Source organism: Drosophila montana, unplaced genomic scaffold (genome assembly GCF_035044405.1).
Source record: "Drosophila montana isolate Dmon_TW-CO22-7 unplaced genomic scaffold, ASM3504440v1 contig_3733_1, whole genome shotgun sequence".
Classification (NCBI taxonomy): domain Eukaryota; kingdom Metazoa; phylum Arthropoda; class Insecta; order Diptera; family Drosophilidae; genus Drosophila; species Drosophila montana.
The window spans coordinates 5,309,560-5,328,885 of record NW_026998620.1 but is presented as its reverse complement, the minus strand read 5'-3'; the positions used below and the strand labels follow the sequence as shown (position 1 = coordinate 5,328,885).

The 19,326-nt window shown below is 41.2% G+C and overlaps 1 protein-coding gene across 6 annotated transcripts in view; it reads right to left on the bottom strand.

The window, feature by feature from the left end:
• side (sidestep) overlaps positions 1–19,326 on the bottom strand; it is a 70,333-nt gene that overhangs the window by 43,097 nt on the left and 7,910 nt on the right. For all 6 annotated transcript variants that reach the window (XM_064694168.1, XM_064694169.1, XM_064694174.1 and 3 more), the window contains one exon: positions 4,514–5,295. In XM_064694168.1, the coding sequence (XP_064550238.1) occupies positions 4,514–4,826 (313 nt within the window). In that variant the 5' untranslated portion in view covers positions 4,827–5,295. The remainder of the gene's footprint in view (positions 1–4,513; positions 5,296–19,326) is intronic.

Genomic DNA, 19,326 nt, shown 5'->3' with positions numbered 1-19,326 from the left:
CGCTTTGGAAATGGCAATGGAAATGCTCTTCTCCATCCTTGTGGCTTTTTAATGTTTTCTTGTTAAAGTTTATTGAAAAACTTTGGACAGTCACGTTTGAGTAGTCAGCGGGTGCCCTGACTAACAGATATATACAGATACATATACATATATAACGTATCTGGTGCCTGTCCAGAAATGAAACAGCTGCACGAGTGCACGCCCCAACGCCCACGAAACTGGAGCAAAGCGATTTTTGCCGTTTCGTTAAAGGGAAGAAAAAAGAAAAAAAAAAGAAACTTACATATAAAATATTTTCCGTTTTCATTTTTTAGGAGAGATAGACGTTGTCGGCCGTGGGGCTTTGCCAGTTGCCTCTCTTTGAGGGCTTGGTCATGTTTGGTTCATAATTGAAATTTTGCGCTAAACAGGAAGTAGATATTGTTCTTCATTCCCAATCACTTGTTGTTCAAGAGTGAGCTGCCCGAAAGCTTCTCTTGCCTCGGCCAATCGGGGATGAGCGAGTGGCCGGCCAATGGTGTTCATAAATGCAAAAGTGCTGCAGTATTTATGGAGGAAAGTGCATTGAGGCAAATGAAGAGCACATGTTTTGAGAAACACGATGAAAATAGTCTGCGAGGCTGCCTTTGTTTCGCCTGAAATCTCTGCGCCTGAGCGAGCACAATTTCAAGAAAAGAAAATAAAGCGATAGAACATTCAAAGATTCATAGCGCACATTCTGTGTATTTTAAATGGAATTGATGCTCTTATTTATTTTCGTATAATCCTCTTTTGCCATTTACTTTCCTAGCTTTTGTCAGAAGTTGTCAGTTATCATTGCCCTTGGTTACAACTGCCAGGCAGTTTTATATATATGTATATAACATGTAAGTTAGGATCGCAGGCGAAAAAAAGCAGCTTAGGCTGCGATTTAGCATCGTATATTTACATGAACGTTACTATATGATACCTGAACTTTTGTCAATGCCCTGATTTATTCTTTGACTGTAATGATATACCCGTGATATATGCATGCATATTTGCCCTTCTCCTGCATACTTTATGCTCTTTTCACTGCGCTTTCCTCAGCTATTCTAGCCCATTTATTTTCCTCTTTTGCTGCATGCGCCTGTCGCTGTCGTCTGTCGTCTGTCCTCTATCCTCTGTCAAGATGCATCGCCAGTTGTTCCCACTTTGTATTGCTCTGCCCCTGAGCTCCACATATACACATGCTGCATGCAGCTCCATCCTTGCACGTACTCCAGTGTGACATGTGCTTCCTCTGTTGTATTTTTGTTGGCCTCCCCACAATATTTTTGCTGTTATTTTCCACATGTGAAATTGAACTTTGCATCTTGGAGCAACGTGGCAGCTACAAACGCAACGCCATACGATTTTTTGTTTTCGTCTCTTTTCTGTTCGTCGGCTGCGTCCACATCCAATGCTGCACTTGACTTGTGGCGCCCTCCAACCAAAAGTATAGCTCCCTTCCTCCATATTCTATGCTTGTGACGTTGTTTTGACACTGCGAACGCGCGCGCGTGCTTATAAATAAATATATAGCATATATGTATATACATACGTACATATTCATATGCATGTGTATGTAAAATGTATGGAAATATGTTTGGGAAATATTTCCACGCTTCTGTTCCCTGTTGGCTGGCAGCGCACATGTGTCGCATTTGGCTGATGGTTAAGCAGGCCTGGTGGGGGGGCGGCTGAGGGAGCAGCCCCTTCTTGTTTTCCCTTTGAAGTTCATAAAAATTAACAAAAAATCAATTTAAAACACAAATGAAGCGTTGATGAGGACGCACAATGACTTTGAATGCCGCTCGAGAAATGTTTACGTTACAATTGAACTGAGCGGCGCCTGTGATCTGAGCTGCCACGCCCACAGTAACTAGGGGTTGTTGCTTGTTGTTGTTATGAAATGCTGTTGCGCGTGTTGATTGCCCATCAAAACAAAGCCTGGCGCATGAGGAGCACAGCTTGAGATTTGCATAGTTCGCTCAGTCCAAAACGAGCGCAAATAAATCCACTGCTAATGCCAAGAGCTTCAATCCGATATATATAAATATTTATGAGTGTGCGTGTGTGTATGTGCATAGTCGAGTGGCAACAACAACGTGCAACAAAAAACTTGTGAACATAAAAATAGCGACGATTATGATGAAAATATTCATGCGGCAAACGGAAGCCGTCGCCAAGTGCCATGGCAATGTCCCAGGAGCCACACATTCGCAGCGTGTCTCCGACCGCCCGCTCCACAGATATATATATATATATATATATATATGTACATATTTCTATATATTGTATATGTATGTGTTTGTGTATTTTGCAGTAGTGCTAGTTGCTTATGTGCCAACGTTGAGCAGCCCATTCGAGTTCCACTTAAAGAGTCATCAGTGCCAAATGCGGCACTATCGAGTGGGGCTAACTCTTGAGATTCTCAAAAGTCAAAAGATGGGAATAACCAACGAAACGTTCGGCATTTTAAGCTCTCGAGTACCGCCTGCTAATAAGTTAAAAAGAAGCAGCACCAACAGCAGCAGCACACATAATTAAATTTAATGCTCAACGCACAGGGTAAAACGCAAGCCAAAGCAGACAGTCGGTTTGTTGGTCGGAGGAGGAGGAGTAGGGGCAGTGGCAATGTCTTTATCCAAGCATCGAAATTCAATTTACTACAAAATCCCGCGCATTGGCGTGGCAATGCCAAGCGAAATAGAAAATGCCAGAAAATGTGTCTCGTTTTGGCCAAATCCTGTCATAAATTGTGGCACAGCCCAAAAAGCCCGGCTACAAAAGACAGACGCCCGGACTATATCCAAAAAGAAAATATGCTGATGTCGATGTCGAATTATGATTTGTTTTTCTTCTTTTTTTTTCGAGTGGCTTTCTATCCCAAAAAAGGCAGGAGCCAGCCGGTCGCCCGGGAAATGAGATATGACCGATGTTGCTGTTGTTCCTGCTGCTGCTGCCTCAAGGTTAGATACTCTACAATAATCGGAGCGTAAATTACAACAACCAGTTGATGGCATCGTAAAAAGCACTAGGCACCAAGCTGTAACAACATAGCAACACTTAAACACACACACTCACACACACACGGATATATGCACTCTCACACACACACGCACATACTTGCAGACACTCAGACACATGCTCGACCTCGCAAATTATAAAGTTGTTTGGCCAAAACTGCTGGCTGGCAAGTTTCCGTTTAAGTTTTCCCTTTCTTCACATGTTTTCTTTTTTATTTTGGGGAAAAAAATCTGCAGCACGTTTTATGTAACGCACATTGATAAGCATTTTGGCAGTCGGTGAATGATTTGCAAGTTTGCACAAAATGCTTGCACAAGCCATCGTTTTGTGCAAACGTGTGCGGATATCCAGCATCCAGAAACTGGGTCGGGAGCAGGCAGGCAGGGCCAGTCCATGTTTCGTTTGCTGGTCAGACACATAAAATAGAAGGCAAGTAACTCGCTGCAGGGCACAGCTTTGCATATCTCAACATAAAACCCTTAAAGTTTTTTTTACTTTTCTTTTGGCATATGGCAAACGAGTAAATATGATTTCAAATGCCAGCGATTGCAAGGATTCTAATTCAATATCTGAAGTTCTTGCAATGATTCCTTTGATTGTGCTATGATATATTTGTACCCGTTAACCTGCATATAGGATTCAAGAGATTATTCTAAAATCGTGAACATGTTTGTTACGAATGTGGTTAAATAATGGTGTTCTATAAGATATGAAGATTTATATACACTCTGGATAGGCTACATACCCCTTTAGGTGCAAATAGCTGAATGATTGGTTATCAACGTATAGCCCAAAGGGCTAGGAAGCTGAAATTTTGACTGTACTTATCTTATATGAGCCATGTGCACGGACTAGGTGGGAATTGTTTTGGGTTGAAACTCAATCTCAATCTTTATGAAACTTCGAAAGTGGTTTAGTTTTGCCTTCAAGCTTCCTTTAAAAACTAGAGGTTTTGCCAATGTACGCTTCTTCATTCAGATTTCGATATCAAATTTATTTTTTGAGCAGTATTGTCTCCAATCCATCAAATTTACCAAGAAACCTCGTGTACGGAAATATTTATAATCTATAATGTCATAAATCTTTAAATATCGGCTTCATCAAATTTCATCAAATGCTGTTGCATATTAACTAAAAGTTATAGTATCTATGTAGCAGAAAGTTAGGCCGGGCAAGGCCGGGGAAGGCCGGGAAATATCCACTATTATTTAAATAAAACAAGAACAAATGCCGAAGCAAGATTCCGCATTGTTTAAAGCACACTTCTTTCTTGACATATGTACACAAACTATTTTTCCATTAATTAACAAAACTTCTTGAAACTAACCAAGCATTCTGGATGTGCACGTATACACATACAAACGTACTTAAACGTAATTATAAATAAATATGTGAGTTCATATATGAAGGTGTACATCATTTGCCGAGGGTATATTCTGGGAAATCAGTTTGTCAACTAGTAAATTGTGTAACGTGTACTTACTGTTCTTTTGAAAATCCTGTGACTCCTCTTCCGCTAGTGTGCCCGCCGGCTGCATACATAGCAGCAACAGGAACAACATCACCGAAACGACAATTGAAACCATTCTCCCAGAGTCCAGCAGCGTTCGCGTTCGTGATTTTCGATGTGTATTGTGTTGTTGCTGCTGTTGTTCGTGCTGTTGCCAATCGGTGAGTGTTGCTGTTGTTGATGTTTTGAGTTGCATTTTTGTGGTTGCTGCTGCTGCTGTTGCTGTTGCAGTTGCACTTGTTGTTAGCGTTTCGTGTGCTGTTATTAAAAACTGCATTGTAATCATTGCGTTGTGCTCGAACACAGAAACGTCTCGTCATTTATGTGGCAAACTTCAATTTGGACAATGAGTCAAAGCAACGAAACCAAAACCAGGGATACCAATAAAAATGGCCGCAATACATGTGGTTGCTGCGACGTTAATAGACAGACGCCGTTATTCTCTGTGCGCTTGTGTGTGTGCAACGTTTCGTAAGAGCTGCTGTTGGCTATTTCCGTTTCCGTTGCCGTTTCCGCTTTTGACTTTAATGAAGCGCCAACGCGCCTTTAGTTCGCTTTCACTTCAAGTTGGGCCATAAAAAAAAAACACTCACATTTCAACTGGCATTTATATGTGGCTCAGCCGTTGGTTTCTTTTGGTGGCTGTTGTTTTTGTGCTCTGCTGCCACGGGAATCTTAATGTCCTTTTACATGTTTATTTGCACTTTTATTGCCTTTTTGGCATAGCAGATTTCAGAAGTCCCTCGACTGCCGCACTGCAAATAGAAAAGCAAAAATAAAACATGAAACATGAGCTCCAGAGTAACTTCTAGGGTTTTGCTTTCACCCATCGGCAACCCAATAACCAAAGCCAGACAACAGCTTTGATCAAGGCAATTGCTGGCCTTGGTTATACACTCACAAAGGGAAAAAGCTGGGAAAAAGACATCTCACTCCATATAAAGTATACATAAAGCTTCAATTACAAACAGCTCCCATGACCGAACGGCTCCCATAGCCGGACACTTTTCGACCGCGCAGGCTTTTCATAATTTATTCAATGCCAAATCTATGCAGAGCTATACAGAGACAAAAAAAAAATATTACGATTTCTTCTATTAAAGAAAACTTTAAATTATAACGAGAGAAATTGTCGGAGCACGAAATTACAATATTTGAAAAATTTAATTGTTGCATATAAAATAAGAAAATTTGTAACTCTCCCATAAGCGGCCATCAGCTATAATCGCACAAAAACACTGCGATTAGCAGCTTACACTGTATTTGTACTTAATCTTACTTAAAATGGCTTAGCCATTTGTCTGCCTTCTAGATGAAACAGATTGCAGCTCAATGTCTGCAAGGGTATTTAATCGTCGACAAACTAAAGCTTACTAGTCTATCTTGTTGTTGTTGTTGCTTTAGCAAAATATGAAAAGTGCTAATAAAATATTTTTACTGACTTGCGCAGCACACACATCAAGCAAATTGAACTCGTAAACTTGGCCGCCGCCAAAGGGTAAGCGGCAGACTTTACTGGCCTGGAACTGGGCCCGGAGCTGTAGACCAAATTTGATATTTTATGTGCCCAGCGCATCGATGAAGTGTGATTAATGGCGCATTTCAATGTGAGTCTTGTAATTAAGGCCGCCGACGTCGATTTATGAGTGTTGCTGCTGTTGCCACAGCTGTGCCAGCGAGGCCTGCAACCAATACACCTTAATCCCGGCTGCTCTATTGTCCGGCCAAATGTTGCTGCTGTTGCTGCCTTTTAACTGCGTGCTAAGCACGAGCGTCGGTCATTAAACAACGCATCAAAATTGATAAACCAACCCCCTGGCCACAGAAATAGTACCAGCCAGCACCCCCAGCCGCACCCCCGGGCCCAACCCCAGGCCTTATCGGTGGCAACGCGCGTTGTTAGCCAAGCGTTGCAGCCACGCATGTGTCATGGTTTGTTTGGCTTTGGCCCAATGTGGCTGGCTGCATTAATGAAGTGAGGATGGGCGCGACAAGAGCGGCGACAGGCACGCGAATGATTTTGATGCTGCTCTTGCTGCTGCTGCTGCTGCGGCTCACCTTACGCCCCGAAATGCGTAATTATGCAACATTTTCCGCATTTTTTGTGTGCTGAGTGCGGTTCTGCGTTAGTTAGTTTGTTTGTCAGGGCTGGCGTCCATTTTTTGGCTGGGCTGCTTAATGAGCAGCAGACTAACCCATAAATAAGGGAATAAAAGTTCATACATTTTTATGAACTTTGAAGAGGTCTTTTGATTAAAATGACAACCGAACGCAATGCGAGAAGAACAGAGGTACGGTTGCTGCCGACTGCCTGTCGAGAGCCATTTGCCGTTTGCATTTAATTGCATATTTACTTATGCCTCCATAAAAAGTTGTTACCTTTTCGATTCTTGTTACCTGTAAATAAACGAGCAAGCACAAGCAGTCGACAGCTTGAAAGCAAAAACTTTGCTCATTAGTAAATTTGATGTCGGCAGCATATGGTCCAACGATGGAAACAGAAAAAATACGTACATATAGCATGAGTAGTTTCTGGCGCAGCTGCTGCTGCTCCTCTTAGCAGTTAGTTAGCATATTTTATTACTGATTAATTAACTCGGAAACATTAGCTGGCTGCGCGGAGTCCTTGCATTAGGCATCGCCTTTGCCCTGGCCGAGTCATTGAAATTGAATTGGGTGGATTTGCTAATTAAAAAAGTTTGCCGGCACATGAATACGAGGTGTGATTGCTTCCTCTTCCTGTTTATTTTCTTAGGCTGTGGCCATTGTGTGTGTCTGTTGCACAACTTTTGACATCAATTGACAGCACTGAACACACACCAGTCTGGCCAACGGGCGCGTTAACTGACCAGTGTTGTCATTTTGCTCGAGATTCAGATTATTTTCATTTATAAATAGCTTGGCTACGTTTCGACTATTGACAGTAAGTAACAGGATCAGCGTTGTCTGCATCAAAAGCTGACTACAAATTAGGCATCTCACCTATTTTTGTATTTTGTTTTTTGGGTTCGACCCAAAGGCAATTATATATTTGCTTGTTTTCGACTATTGATTGGCTTTTTGCACAGGTGTGCCTTGGTCTGAAACCACACTGGCCTACAGCTCTCAGCCGTCTGAAACATGACCGAGTCTTGGGCCTTGAGCCCTGAGCCATGTCAAATTACCGCAGCCACTCCATCATGTTTAATTCAAGTCCTGGCAGGTGTACCCACCCGCGCACACGAGACTAGCTGTGGTTGACATCAAGGCGCGTAAATTTATGAGCGAATGCTCAACTTTCCCATAAATGTTCATCATAATGTGACACAATTTTCCCAAGATTTAACGCCGCATCAACCCAGGCGCCCAGCCATCGAATGAGTCTGAGGCATTGGAATGCGAACGGGTATGCGAATGTCATGGCCATTGTCATGCCTCGTGTGCAATTCGCATGCTTCATAAAGTCGCTAGGCGCATAACTCGTTTTACTTTTTTCGCCCGCACAGCAGCTGATGGCAGCTGACATAAATTTTAAAATGAAATAAAAATAATAATATAATAAGAAATATAAATTCTAGCTCAAGTCAACGCGTTGACACGCACACAGACACATGTGCTCACACATACATTATATAGATAGACATAGCATTGCTTCTTATCACACAAGCCAAGACAAGACGAGACGGGGCAGCTGGCACTGAGTCATGACGGGCAATCACAGTCCTTGCACTGACTGGGCCTTAAGACCGTGCCAGAACCCTACAGCAACAGCAGCGACTGCAATTGCTGCTACGCTATGTAGTGTGTCTGTCTCTTTGTGTGTGTGAGTGTGTGTGAGTTGATGTGTGATATCATAAGCATGCGCCTGACAAGGATAAGCACCGCTACTGTCACTGTCGCAGCAGCAGCAATGCCAGCAGCCCCTGGCGACAATGCGTGCCATTACACCGCGCGGCATACTTTTAGCGCCACTCAAAGCACATTTCACTTTCATTGTGTGCGTGCGTGTGTATGTGTGAGTGTGCAAATAAAAGTTGAATTATGACAAAAGGCATGCATCAGGCAGCAGGGGCAACAACAACAACAACACCAATAACAACTATGGCCTGATAATGTGCTCTTCGCCCACCAACTTGGCTCGTCTTTAAGCGTGTGTTTACTTAACGCGTGTGTTTGACTGTGTGTATGTGTGTGCCGTTTAACATGTCGTATGCGCAATTTGTGAAATATGTGAGCGCTTTGCCAGCCAGCATGAGCAATGAGTTGCCTGTGTGCGTATGTGTGTGTGTGTGTGTGTGTGTGTGTGTGTAGTGTGTGAGTAAGCAATTAGTTGCCTTTTCAGCTGAAATAAAAGCAAATCGTGCGAAAGTTCAGTTGGGGGTTAAACACACACAGCAGCTCATTAATATCCTTTATGCGTTTATTACAGCAACCGACAGCATCTTATGAAAAACATTAATAAATGCGCAACGCCAGATCTAACAGAAGCAATAGGAACAACAACAGCAACAGCAGGCAAAAATACTTATTGGATAAACAAAGGGAAATCGCCTCACGCACGGAAATCCAAATCAATCAGACAATGCAATATTATTAATTGCCCTAATACGTTCAGTTATCCAAAAATCATTTATTTGCGAACATTAATCGGCAAAACTCGCGCCATTGGGATAATTGAAAAAATATGACATATTGCCCGTAAATTGGTTTTGGTCCTTTGTACCTAACCCCAACGAACTGCAGTTTATTGCCAGCTGACCTTTTGGCCTGAATCACAATTGTTTTAAGTCTGACTCGGTTTTCTATGAATTTTTAAAAAAATTTTTTTCATTTGTATCTTATTCATGTCGCCATACTAGCACTCTTTCCCCAAGAAGACCCTTTTTATACCCTTTACCAATTGAAACTAGGTAAAAAGGGTATAATGGTTTTGTGGAAATGTATGTTACAAGCATCTCCGAGATTGTAAAGTATATATATTCTTACTCAAGAGCCGACGCAGCCGACAAGGTAGCTAGGATGTTTGTAACGACAACTTGGCGCTGGGTTCAGAGTATCTCCTAGTCGGTAACTGCCGACTTGTGCACTTTTGATTTTTTTTTACTTTGGGCACGCGTCCAGTTTGAACACACAGACGCACTCGTAAGCATTCACACACTATTCATGCATAAATCACTTTATTTATCCTGCACTCGTTCTTTTGCCATTTCATACCCTTTAGTTATGAAATGGGTTAAAAACGGGCACATTATTAACTAGGTTTATATTTATTATTATTCATCAGCAATTACAGCTTGGTTGGTCGTTTATCAGTTTGTCAATCATAGAGAATATTATATCTGGAAACTCTATGCCCAACATTTATTTACTATACTCTCACTGAGTGTTGTGTAATATAGCTAAGACCTGGGTAAAAATGTTCGCTCAGCGTGGATAAAATGATTTTAGTTTGTGGGCATAATGAAGTACTTCACGTATATTGGATTTTGGATTGCCAAGTTGAAGAATTATAAGCAAATGTGGTATTTTATTTAATTTTACAGCAATCTTGTAATTTTGCAATTTACCATACTTGAGGCGATAATTGTGCTTAGGATAACTGAGTATTTGAAATTAGATTGAATGCAATAAATTCTCAATAAATGCAACATATTCCGTAAATGTGGCTTAATTAATTAAATGTCAAATTTTGGCAGCTTTAAAAATCATCTGCATCACCACAAAGTGTTTTATTGTGCCCTTAAAAACCTTTATTGAAAACAATTTACTTATGTTTAAGCCTTAACCAAATGTAGAGATTTTGTGACTAGCTAACGTCAGCTGCTGAAAATAAACTGTGAGCCTGTTTGCATATGTGAATCTTTTAATGCCCAACACTAACACTCTTTGGCTGTGAAGAGAGATGCTGAGGCAGGGGCTACTGCCAAAAACTGCGGCCTTTGCTGTCATTCACAGGCCACCCCGAATCCAGTGAGCTACTGTAGCCGACCCCAACACATCCCCTTTAACTTGCGCCCAGTGTGCTGGTCTGACAGCTTCATATAAATAAAGCGAGTGCAGAGACACAGACACAGACACAGATACACATATACAGATACAGCGGCTGCTTGTCCTGGCTGCTGTGTATCCTGGCGCTGCGGTTGCCCAAAATCTACCTTAAATTTGACAACATGCGGCAGCACAGGTGGCGCAGCTGTCGCTGATATTTAGTCATCCCGTCTCGCACCGTCACCCTGACACGCCGTTATCCCTGCGGGTGTCAATCAGAGCGCTGCCAAATTATGTATTTGAGGGGGGTGGAAGCTTTAAGTTTTCGCAGCGGCTTAGTTGAACTTTGTTTGATATTAATGAGGTGGCATTTGTCAGCGATGAAATTTTTGCAATTTAAATTAACATCAGCTGCAATTAAATTAAACGTTTTTAATTTACAGAAATATTTGCACGTGGCAGCCATGACCCAACGAACTTCTCATCCCAGCGTGCGATTGGAAACCCCAAATTTGAATTTAAATTGAAGTTAGTTTGGCAGCACGAACCCCAAGGAGCATACCCTTTGAACGCCTTCTAATCCTTCAATTAATATTCTTCAGTGCCCAGACAGCAACAACAATTGGACCAAATGTGACCCAAAGAGTTCAGCATTTCGAACCCTTTTCGTGGTTGGAATTTTTGTGTTTCAGCCCGCAATTATTTAACTCTTGCGTCTTTTTTTCATGCTCTCACATATTTTGTTTTCCATTAAATGCATAATTTATCTTTAAGCGTAAGCGTTGTTCTCCTCTTCTGGCATTTGCCCTCAAGAAACTCACATCTGATGTGGATGTGGATGTGTGGGCAAATGTTAGCTTTAAGTTTCTCGCTTGTCACCTGTTTAGCCAGCCGCACCGTAACCGCATCCAATGTAAACGGAGACAAAACAAAGCCAAGAAGGCGAGCTGGCGAGCGGGCGAGCTGGTAGGTGGGCGTGTCCGCGCTTACTTCATTAAAACACATGACCTAGCCCCAGTCACGGAGCTGTCTTTGGTCTTTGTGTTTGGTGTCAGTTGCCGACTGACTTTGTTTGAATTTCATTATTTATTCTCTTATCAGAGCGTAAGGATAAGGTCCCCAGCAAAAAGCCCAACTGACACAACACAAACACAAAAAATAATTAATTATGCGCCCCTTTTTAAAGCCACAAATATAGCTGTACACATGGCGTATGATTATTTTTCTTGTTTTTTTTTTGCACAGCACAACATAAACTCTTGTTAAGCCACTTTTGACAGCTGGGAATTCATTTGGAGCTCGTTGTGGAGAGGGGCATCTCCACCTGGCGCCCAGACAGCAAAAACTTGCAACTTGTTTTCAAATTAATTAGAAACGTAAACAAAGCGGCAAGCGTTGAGAAATCAAATTAAATGTAAATAGACGAACAAGCGGGTCAAAGATGGAAGCCCTCCAAGGAAATCAATTACTGGAAAGAGACTCTAGCGTACGCGCTGGTCGAGCTAATTAGCTGCAGCTGCTTACTCAGGGTACAGTCCATATGCTTCTCGGTATTGTCAACAACAAGGGGGTAAAAAATAGAAAAAAAAAAACTATTCAATATTCATAAATAAGAAAATGACAGAAATGCATTTGCATTTTCCCATTTCGCGTTTTCACATTTCGAAATTCGCATTTGGCGATGCGATGCGAGTCGAAAGCGAAAGCGAAAGTTGATTTTTAATTAGCTGCACTAAAAATAAATTGCACAAACGTGTCTGACATTTGGGAAAAACAGCAGCGCAGCGCTCTGCAGATTCTTGACATATTGCCAACAGCTGCACGTGCTAGAGAGCGGGGGGAGCAGTGGGGCCGAGCAATGGCTGAGGCGTTGCCACGCGTCGGTTCATGGAAATGCATTTGGGTTTTCCTAGCGCCTGCCTGGCCCGAGTCAAACAGATGGGCGGGTGAGCCGTGTCGGTTCTGGAATTTGAATTTTCAATTCATGCGCTTATGTAACGAGTGGGTTAGCGCGGCCTGCGCTTAGTTATCGTTATCGGCCACTTAGGCGACTCTCTCTGCCAAAAAGTAAACAATTTAATGTATAAAGTTTTTTGGTCACAGCGCAAAACAAGCGCCCGCCGCTTGCCGCCTGCTGTCTGCTGGCCCGACACATTCACGACAGACCCCCATGGAGCTGGGTAACAAACCATAGCCAAAGTTTTTTGGGCAATCATTAAAATTCATTTCCCATCGACAGTCAGCAAAGACACATGCACAAACACACCCAATCACAGACACACTCTCACACACACACACACACACACACTCGTTATAGATGACGCAATTTAGTTTGAATATCTATGGCAGCTTCCACATCCTCCACATTCCTTCTCGATATATGTATATATGTATTATGTATACGCGGCTACAGCTACCCAAATCGATGTCGCTGTCGCTGTCGCTGCTTCTGCTTTGTGTGTTTGCCTGTTTTTGTGAGTCTGTGTGAGTGTGTGTGTGTTTTCACAAGTGCCTCGCAGCGATTTGAATGCGGCAATTCCTTTTGAATTGATCCCAAAAGTGACCTTTGATTTTCGATACGATTTCAGTCATTTTCACATGGCCAGGGCCAAAAGTCTCCAGCGACTTTTACTAGCAAAACACAGACACACACACACACATACATACGTATACATATTCCATAGGAACAAGGGCCATTTTGTTTGTATAGTTTAAGTGCCCGCATTAGTAGCGCATATAAATTTTGTCGCTCAACTCGACAACAACATTTACAACAAGAAGAAGAAGAAGAACAACAACAACAACAAGGGGAATATCAGCGAAAGGCAACGACAACGACAACGACAACGACAAAAGCGACGAAACGAAGCGAAAATCAAACTAAAAGTTCGCCACATGAAAATCATAATTCAAACGTTGAAATCAGCACACAGATTGCCCCTGTCTGCATGTGTGTGCGTGTGTGTGTGTGTGTGCCTTTGATTGTTTAGTGCTTGCTGGTTGTGTGCGTGTGGGCATGAATACACAATGGAAACTATTGAAAATACGTAAAGCCTCTTTGGTTGCCTGCCTAGCGGCATGTCCTTGTGCTGCTTCTGTGATTTCTGCCTGCCAACCGCTCATCTCCTCCGCTGTCCCATCATTTGCTCTGCACCCTTTTGTCCCCTTAGCACTGCGAGCGTGTGGGTTTTGTTTTATTGCCAGGCTGACTCGTTGGCAGCATTTGCTTTTTGCAAACACTTTCCCTAGCAGAAATGGGGCCTGGGCAGGCACAGGGCACTAGGTGTATGGGGAATAGGTTGCTCCGTTGCCCATTGTGTGAGGATAATCGAAGCCATAAATAACAGGCGCGAACGCGTTTTTTCGTTGGCTAACAGCAGAAACAACTACTACGACAAAAGCAACAACAACAACAGCAAAAAGCTCCCGATAACAAAAGTGGCAAAAGTGACAAACACCGGCCAACTGTCAGCCGTCCACGTGTGACCCTTCCTCACCCCCCCCCCCCCTTCACCACCCTGCCTGCGTCGAGTGGGCCAACTCGTTAGCAAATCCAATTTGTGCGTGTCTGTCAACAGTTTTGCTGCAGCAACAGTAACAGTAAATGCTGATGCTACTGCAGCAGTAGCTGCTGTAACCGCCGCTCATAAAATTTGCGCCACTGCAAAAAAGCCCGGTAAAAATCGCGTGCGTCATAGTGTGACACAGTTTCAGAAACAGGTGTTGCTGTTGATGTTTTTTTTTTTTTTACTTAAAAATCAATTAAAAATTTACATTTGGTTCACACAATAAATTATTTCCATAATAGCCACAGACCGCACAAACACAAACACACACTCGCACGGCCAAAGGAAAATGGTATGAGCCCATGCGAACAAAACATGTTCAAACAATTAAGTGTTGGAAATGTCTGGCGAAGAGCTACCCTGCAAAAATCTCATTTTTTTGTTACAAATCTTTGATATTAATTTTCCATTTGTATTTTGCAATTTTCACATACTCGTTTAATAATAAATTACAGGTATAAACTTATATTTGAAATAAGCTAGTGTTATCCGGCTGTATCAAGTTCAAGTTGTTGCTTCAAATTTTAAACATCTGTATTTCCGCTTTTGGAAAATGCGTTTAAAGCCGATCGAATGGTTAAAAAACATTTCACACAACCACCAATTTTCCATAGTTCGTAGGCACGGCTTTAAGAATAAGTTTGATGCCAGATTTTGAGTAAATTGTGTAACACAAATGAAATAAATATTCATAGATATCCTTGGATTTGAATTTGAGCGCAAAACATCAGCTATTTTGCTGCCATTTCCACCAAAGATAAATTAGATCAAAGATCTTTGAAAATGTGTTTGTGTTTCATACAATCCTTTTCCGCTTATTTCCCGAAATTCCTCCAAACAAACCCTTTTTTATATAATGAGAGTTAAGGTAAAGAGCAACAAGCAGCGCAAAGGATAAACAATTTTCAATTAATTATAGCGCCTGCTTAAATACAATATTGTTTTTATTGCTGCTGCCGCCCGATGTGCAATGCATAAACAATTTTTATTGCATACATTGCTGCGCAATAAAAATGCTCTGAATTAAATTTCACAGCACTTAATTCGGAACTGGCAAGCCTGCTTTAAAACGAAATAAATAAAATACAAGTGTGAATTAATATATTCATTTCAATGCGCAAAAAATCAATCCGAATAATTGAACAGTCGCCTCACTGACATAGTCACACGCCGTATTAGCAAATTTCAACATATTAAGCTCGACAATCGCTGCGGAAAGAGTCAAAAAATGTTGATTTTTTTGTCGGACAACCACCAATTGCAATTAACTATTAAATTGTAAATTAATATTAAAATTTAATTAAAACATTTCTGTTATTTCCCATTTTAATATGCTCACAAAAACGTTTTCACATGTTGTGTGTGTGGGTGTAAATAAAATAAAAGAAATTGGTAAATTGAAGATTTTAATATTCTTGTTATATTATTATTAAATTCTTCGAGAGCAACAGCTGGCTTGTTGCTTTCACCTTTAAGGGTTTGCGCTACTTAAAACACATTTGCAGTGAGCTTTTGTTATTTTAAAATTAAGAAAAACTCTTTAATTAACTCACTTAGACATGAATGCTCTTATAAATGCGAATGTTTATGAAAGATCGATTTAAAAGATTTAATATTCCTTAAATGGGCTACAATAAAGTTAGTTAGGCTACAAATAGTTAGAATAAAAAATATAGTAAAATATTTGCTATTGCAACGTTGCAGAAAATCAAAGCCTAATTAAAGTAAAGCACAAAAGATAAATTCGTATTCTTTTAAGGGCGCTCTCACTAGTAATCGATGTGAAATAGTTATATTTAACCATACTACAAAACCAAGAAAACATAAATTGACGCTGTCTGATTTAATTTTAGACCTTGGGCGACAAAAAAAAGACTCAGACAAACATTTGGTCGGCAACAATACTGCAAACTGCAAATGCACTTCGCTAGAAGCCATTCGAGACCAACTGTTTGGTATTCGCTGGAATCCTTTTAAGAAGTTGTAAACGAATATGAAGAAAATTAATTTATATGTAAAACAACTGTTGAGTAAACAAGTCTTATCGCAAGCCGCATTTGGAATTGCAAAGAATATATAAAATTTCAACTTTGAATAATTGTGTCTGCATGTCAAAGGAATAAAATAAAATAATATAAAAGTAAATCAAAATTAGCCGCAGACTATTGCAAGAACAATGGCACTGAAACTAAAATAAAACAAATTCGAAAAACAAATATACAAGCAACAAAAGTATCTATGCACACAATCACGTATCACGTGTATTTAAACCATTTAATCACTTTCAATCTCAGCATATTCTACATCAGATTTCCATTTAGCCACAAAATAAAACACAACATGGAATCAACCTTTGCAATTTTTTGTTTATCTTTCAGATTTGTGTAGATGTACTCGTAAGAAAATATTCATTTAAATGCGTAATTTTAAATACAAAATATTTGTTTGTGTTTTGAATTCATTTTGGTCAAGGAAACATCTTATTCGATTGTTTCAACTACAGTTGCGGTTGCAATGCCGCAGGCAAAGCTGCTGCCTAAACTGACAGTGAGTTATGGCAGTATCTGGTCAGCATCAGCATCAGCATTAAGAACAGCATAAGCTTATGCTTTGTAAAGCTGCCTTTGTCTAGGCTGTCTCTTGCGAAAATGTGCCTTAAATTTCCCATTACGAAAAAAAAAAAAATGATTTATGTATCTTTCGACTACCTACGCGTTGTTTTAATAAATGTTTATCAAAAAATCATATACAAAATGAGAGTGAGACCTTACACTCGAGCAAATTTAATTGTGGCCTGTCTTCGGTACGGTAGAAAAATGTTAATAAATGTCAAAAATGTTTCCACTCAACTGACACATTGAGCAACCAGCATCATGGCATAATTTCACATAATTTATGTGTTTTCGATTTATCATAGTCCTCAATTTTTGGTTCGCTTGCCAGTTGCAGCTGCAGGGCTGAAATTGCCCAAAGCTGCAGCCACGATTTGTTACGCAGTCCAAAATGTCAAATGTCAAATGAGAGTTTCACATTGAGTGCCCCCTTACCAAAGGGGGAGAGAGGGAGTGGGAGAACTGCATGTGAGGCACACATGTTGAGCTGAGCTGTGTGGGAAGCGATTGCGCCTTGTGGCTTAAGCTCTACTTAGTTCATCCAAATAAGTCGCAAGCCCCCATAAAATATTGCCACTTGTCATCGATGAAGCCGTTTGCCCTTTCCCCTTTCCCATCATTTCGCTGCGCTCCGATCCGTATTTTAGCTGCGTCTGTCTGGACTGGAGCTCATGTTGTGCTTGTCATTAAAGTCGTAAGCAATGTCATGTAGCTGTCAATTCCCGAAAATCGCATTAGCCCGTCGAATTTGTGTTGTGCATGTGACAACTGTCGGCTGTCTCGAGAACGAGTTTAGTGCTCGGAGCTTATCAGGCCGTAAAACCCGCAGCTCAACCACCTTCTTGTGCTCGAGCACTGCCAAAACACTTGTGCGGCTGCACATAATTAGCGCTAACCCCTTAAGTTACCTGGCAGAAGATTCGCTGTCGCTATTCCGTTCCGTTATGTGAACGTAAATTTACATTTTTAGGGCGCATAAAAGGCGCTCACGGGGCTACGGAATGCGGCCGTTCAGCTAAGCTTCGGTCGAGAAAGGTCCGCTTAGCAAAATGTTAAATATGCGCACGAGAATGTAGATAAGAAGCTTTGTGAGAACTGCCGCACGGATTAAACGTTTACAGTAGAAACTGAAACTATTTCGGAGATTATTTAAGGGACAGGTAAACCAAGGCCAGGACTGTGCAAGATACACGAAATCAATTACACAAACAGTTCAGTGTCAAATGCTTAAATGCTTATCTACATTGTCAGGAAGATAGTGTGCCGACTTTAAGTTATATGCGAGTTTTATGTTAATGAAAATATTTAATACTTTTCTTAATATTTTTCCCAAGCGACACTCGATTTAGAACCGAATTGTGTTCCATGCGAAATATCATGTTACATGTATTATATCTCAACTACACCTGTTCCGATTGCGATTCCCACGTAAATCCTGATTTTTTCCGATTGAATTTAAAAGAAATACTTTATTAAAAAAAAAAGAAAATGTGCATTTCCTTCAAATAATCGCATTTGAATAAATACAAATGTGTACAACATATACTATGGATTTGCATACATTTACTTTTGTTTAACAAAAGCGAATATGAAAGGATTTAAGTTTGGAAAGGCAGTCTCTGTGTGTGTGCTCGTGTGTGTATAATACATTTATATAAAAGACTTGTAACTTAATGAAAGGAGTTTCGACATTTTCGCAAACTCGTAGCAGGCACATTCAAAATTGGCAGTGCCAGAAAAAACATTAGCATACTTTTGTGCGCCCGCAAAGTTTCTTGTTGAAACAAATTAACCTTGAAAGTAGCAGAGACACCAAGAGATGGAAACAGTCAGGCTGAGAGTGAGAGCGCGAGACTCTCCTTCAGTCTTGTCTTAAAAGATGTAGATTATTATGCAAATTTGTATCTACGGCAAGGACAATGCCAGCCTTGAATCGCATAGCTGAACTTATTCATTTGCTGTGACATCGAGTTTTCCTGCCTTCTGTGGGCAGGTCTTTACGGGCTGTTACAAAATTTATTAATTTTTAAGGCAACGCGTGACGTCAGCTGATAAGAAACATGCTCGACAAAATCAATAAGCCGCCGTGGATGCTGCTGTGGCGAGTATTTTGCATGATTAATGAATCCACGTAATTGATTACACGGCCACGCCCCATTTTCAAAACCCAACCCATTCCGGTTACCATACAGACAGACAGGAGCGTAGCTTTGTGCAATTTTTACAACCTCAAAGTCAGCGACAAACAGCTGATTGATGCGTCTGTGTCTCTCACAATGGCTCTATAAAGCGCGACACACACACACACACACACACACACATTCAGAGATAAGCGTAGACGCGGCACGTGCGTGTGGCACACGCGGGATCTGTGTGCTACGCGCTGATGCTGTTGTCATTGGCTTCGGCTAGGGTTTGGCGTTGTCATCGATGTTGGCCAGGATGATGATGCAGCCAGTTACAAAAGCAGTTGCAAGCGGCAAGCAGCTGACAGCATGCGGTAAAGTGCAGCTGACGGGCATGCGGTAAGGGCAGGCTTCACGTACTGGTTATTTATGCGTAATTTCTATGCACACACGTCCCGACTCATCGGCTGTTAAAGCAAATGCCAGTACAAGACAGGCACAGGCTCTTCAGTCGA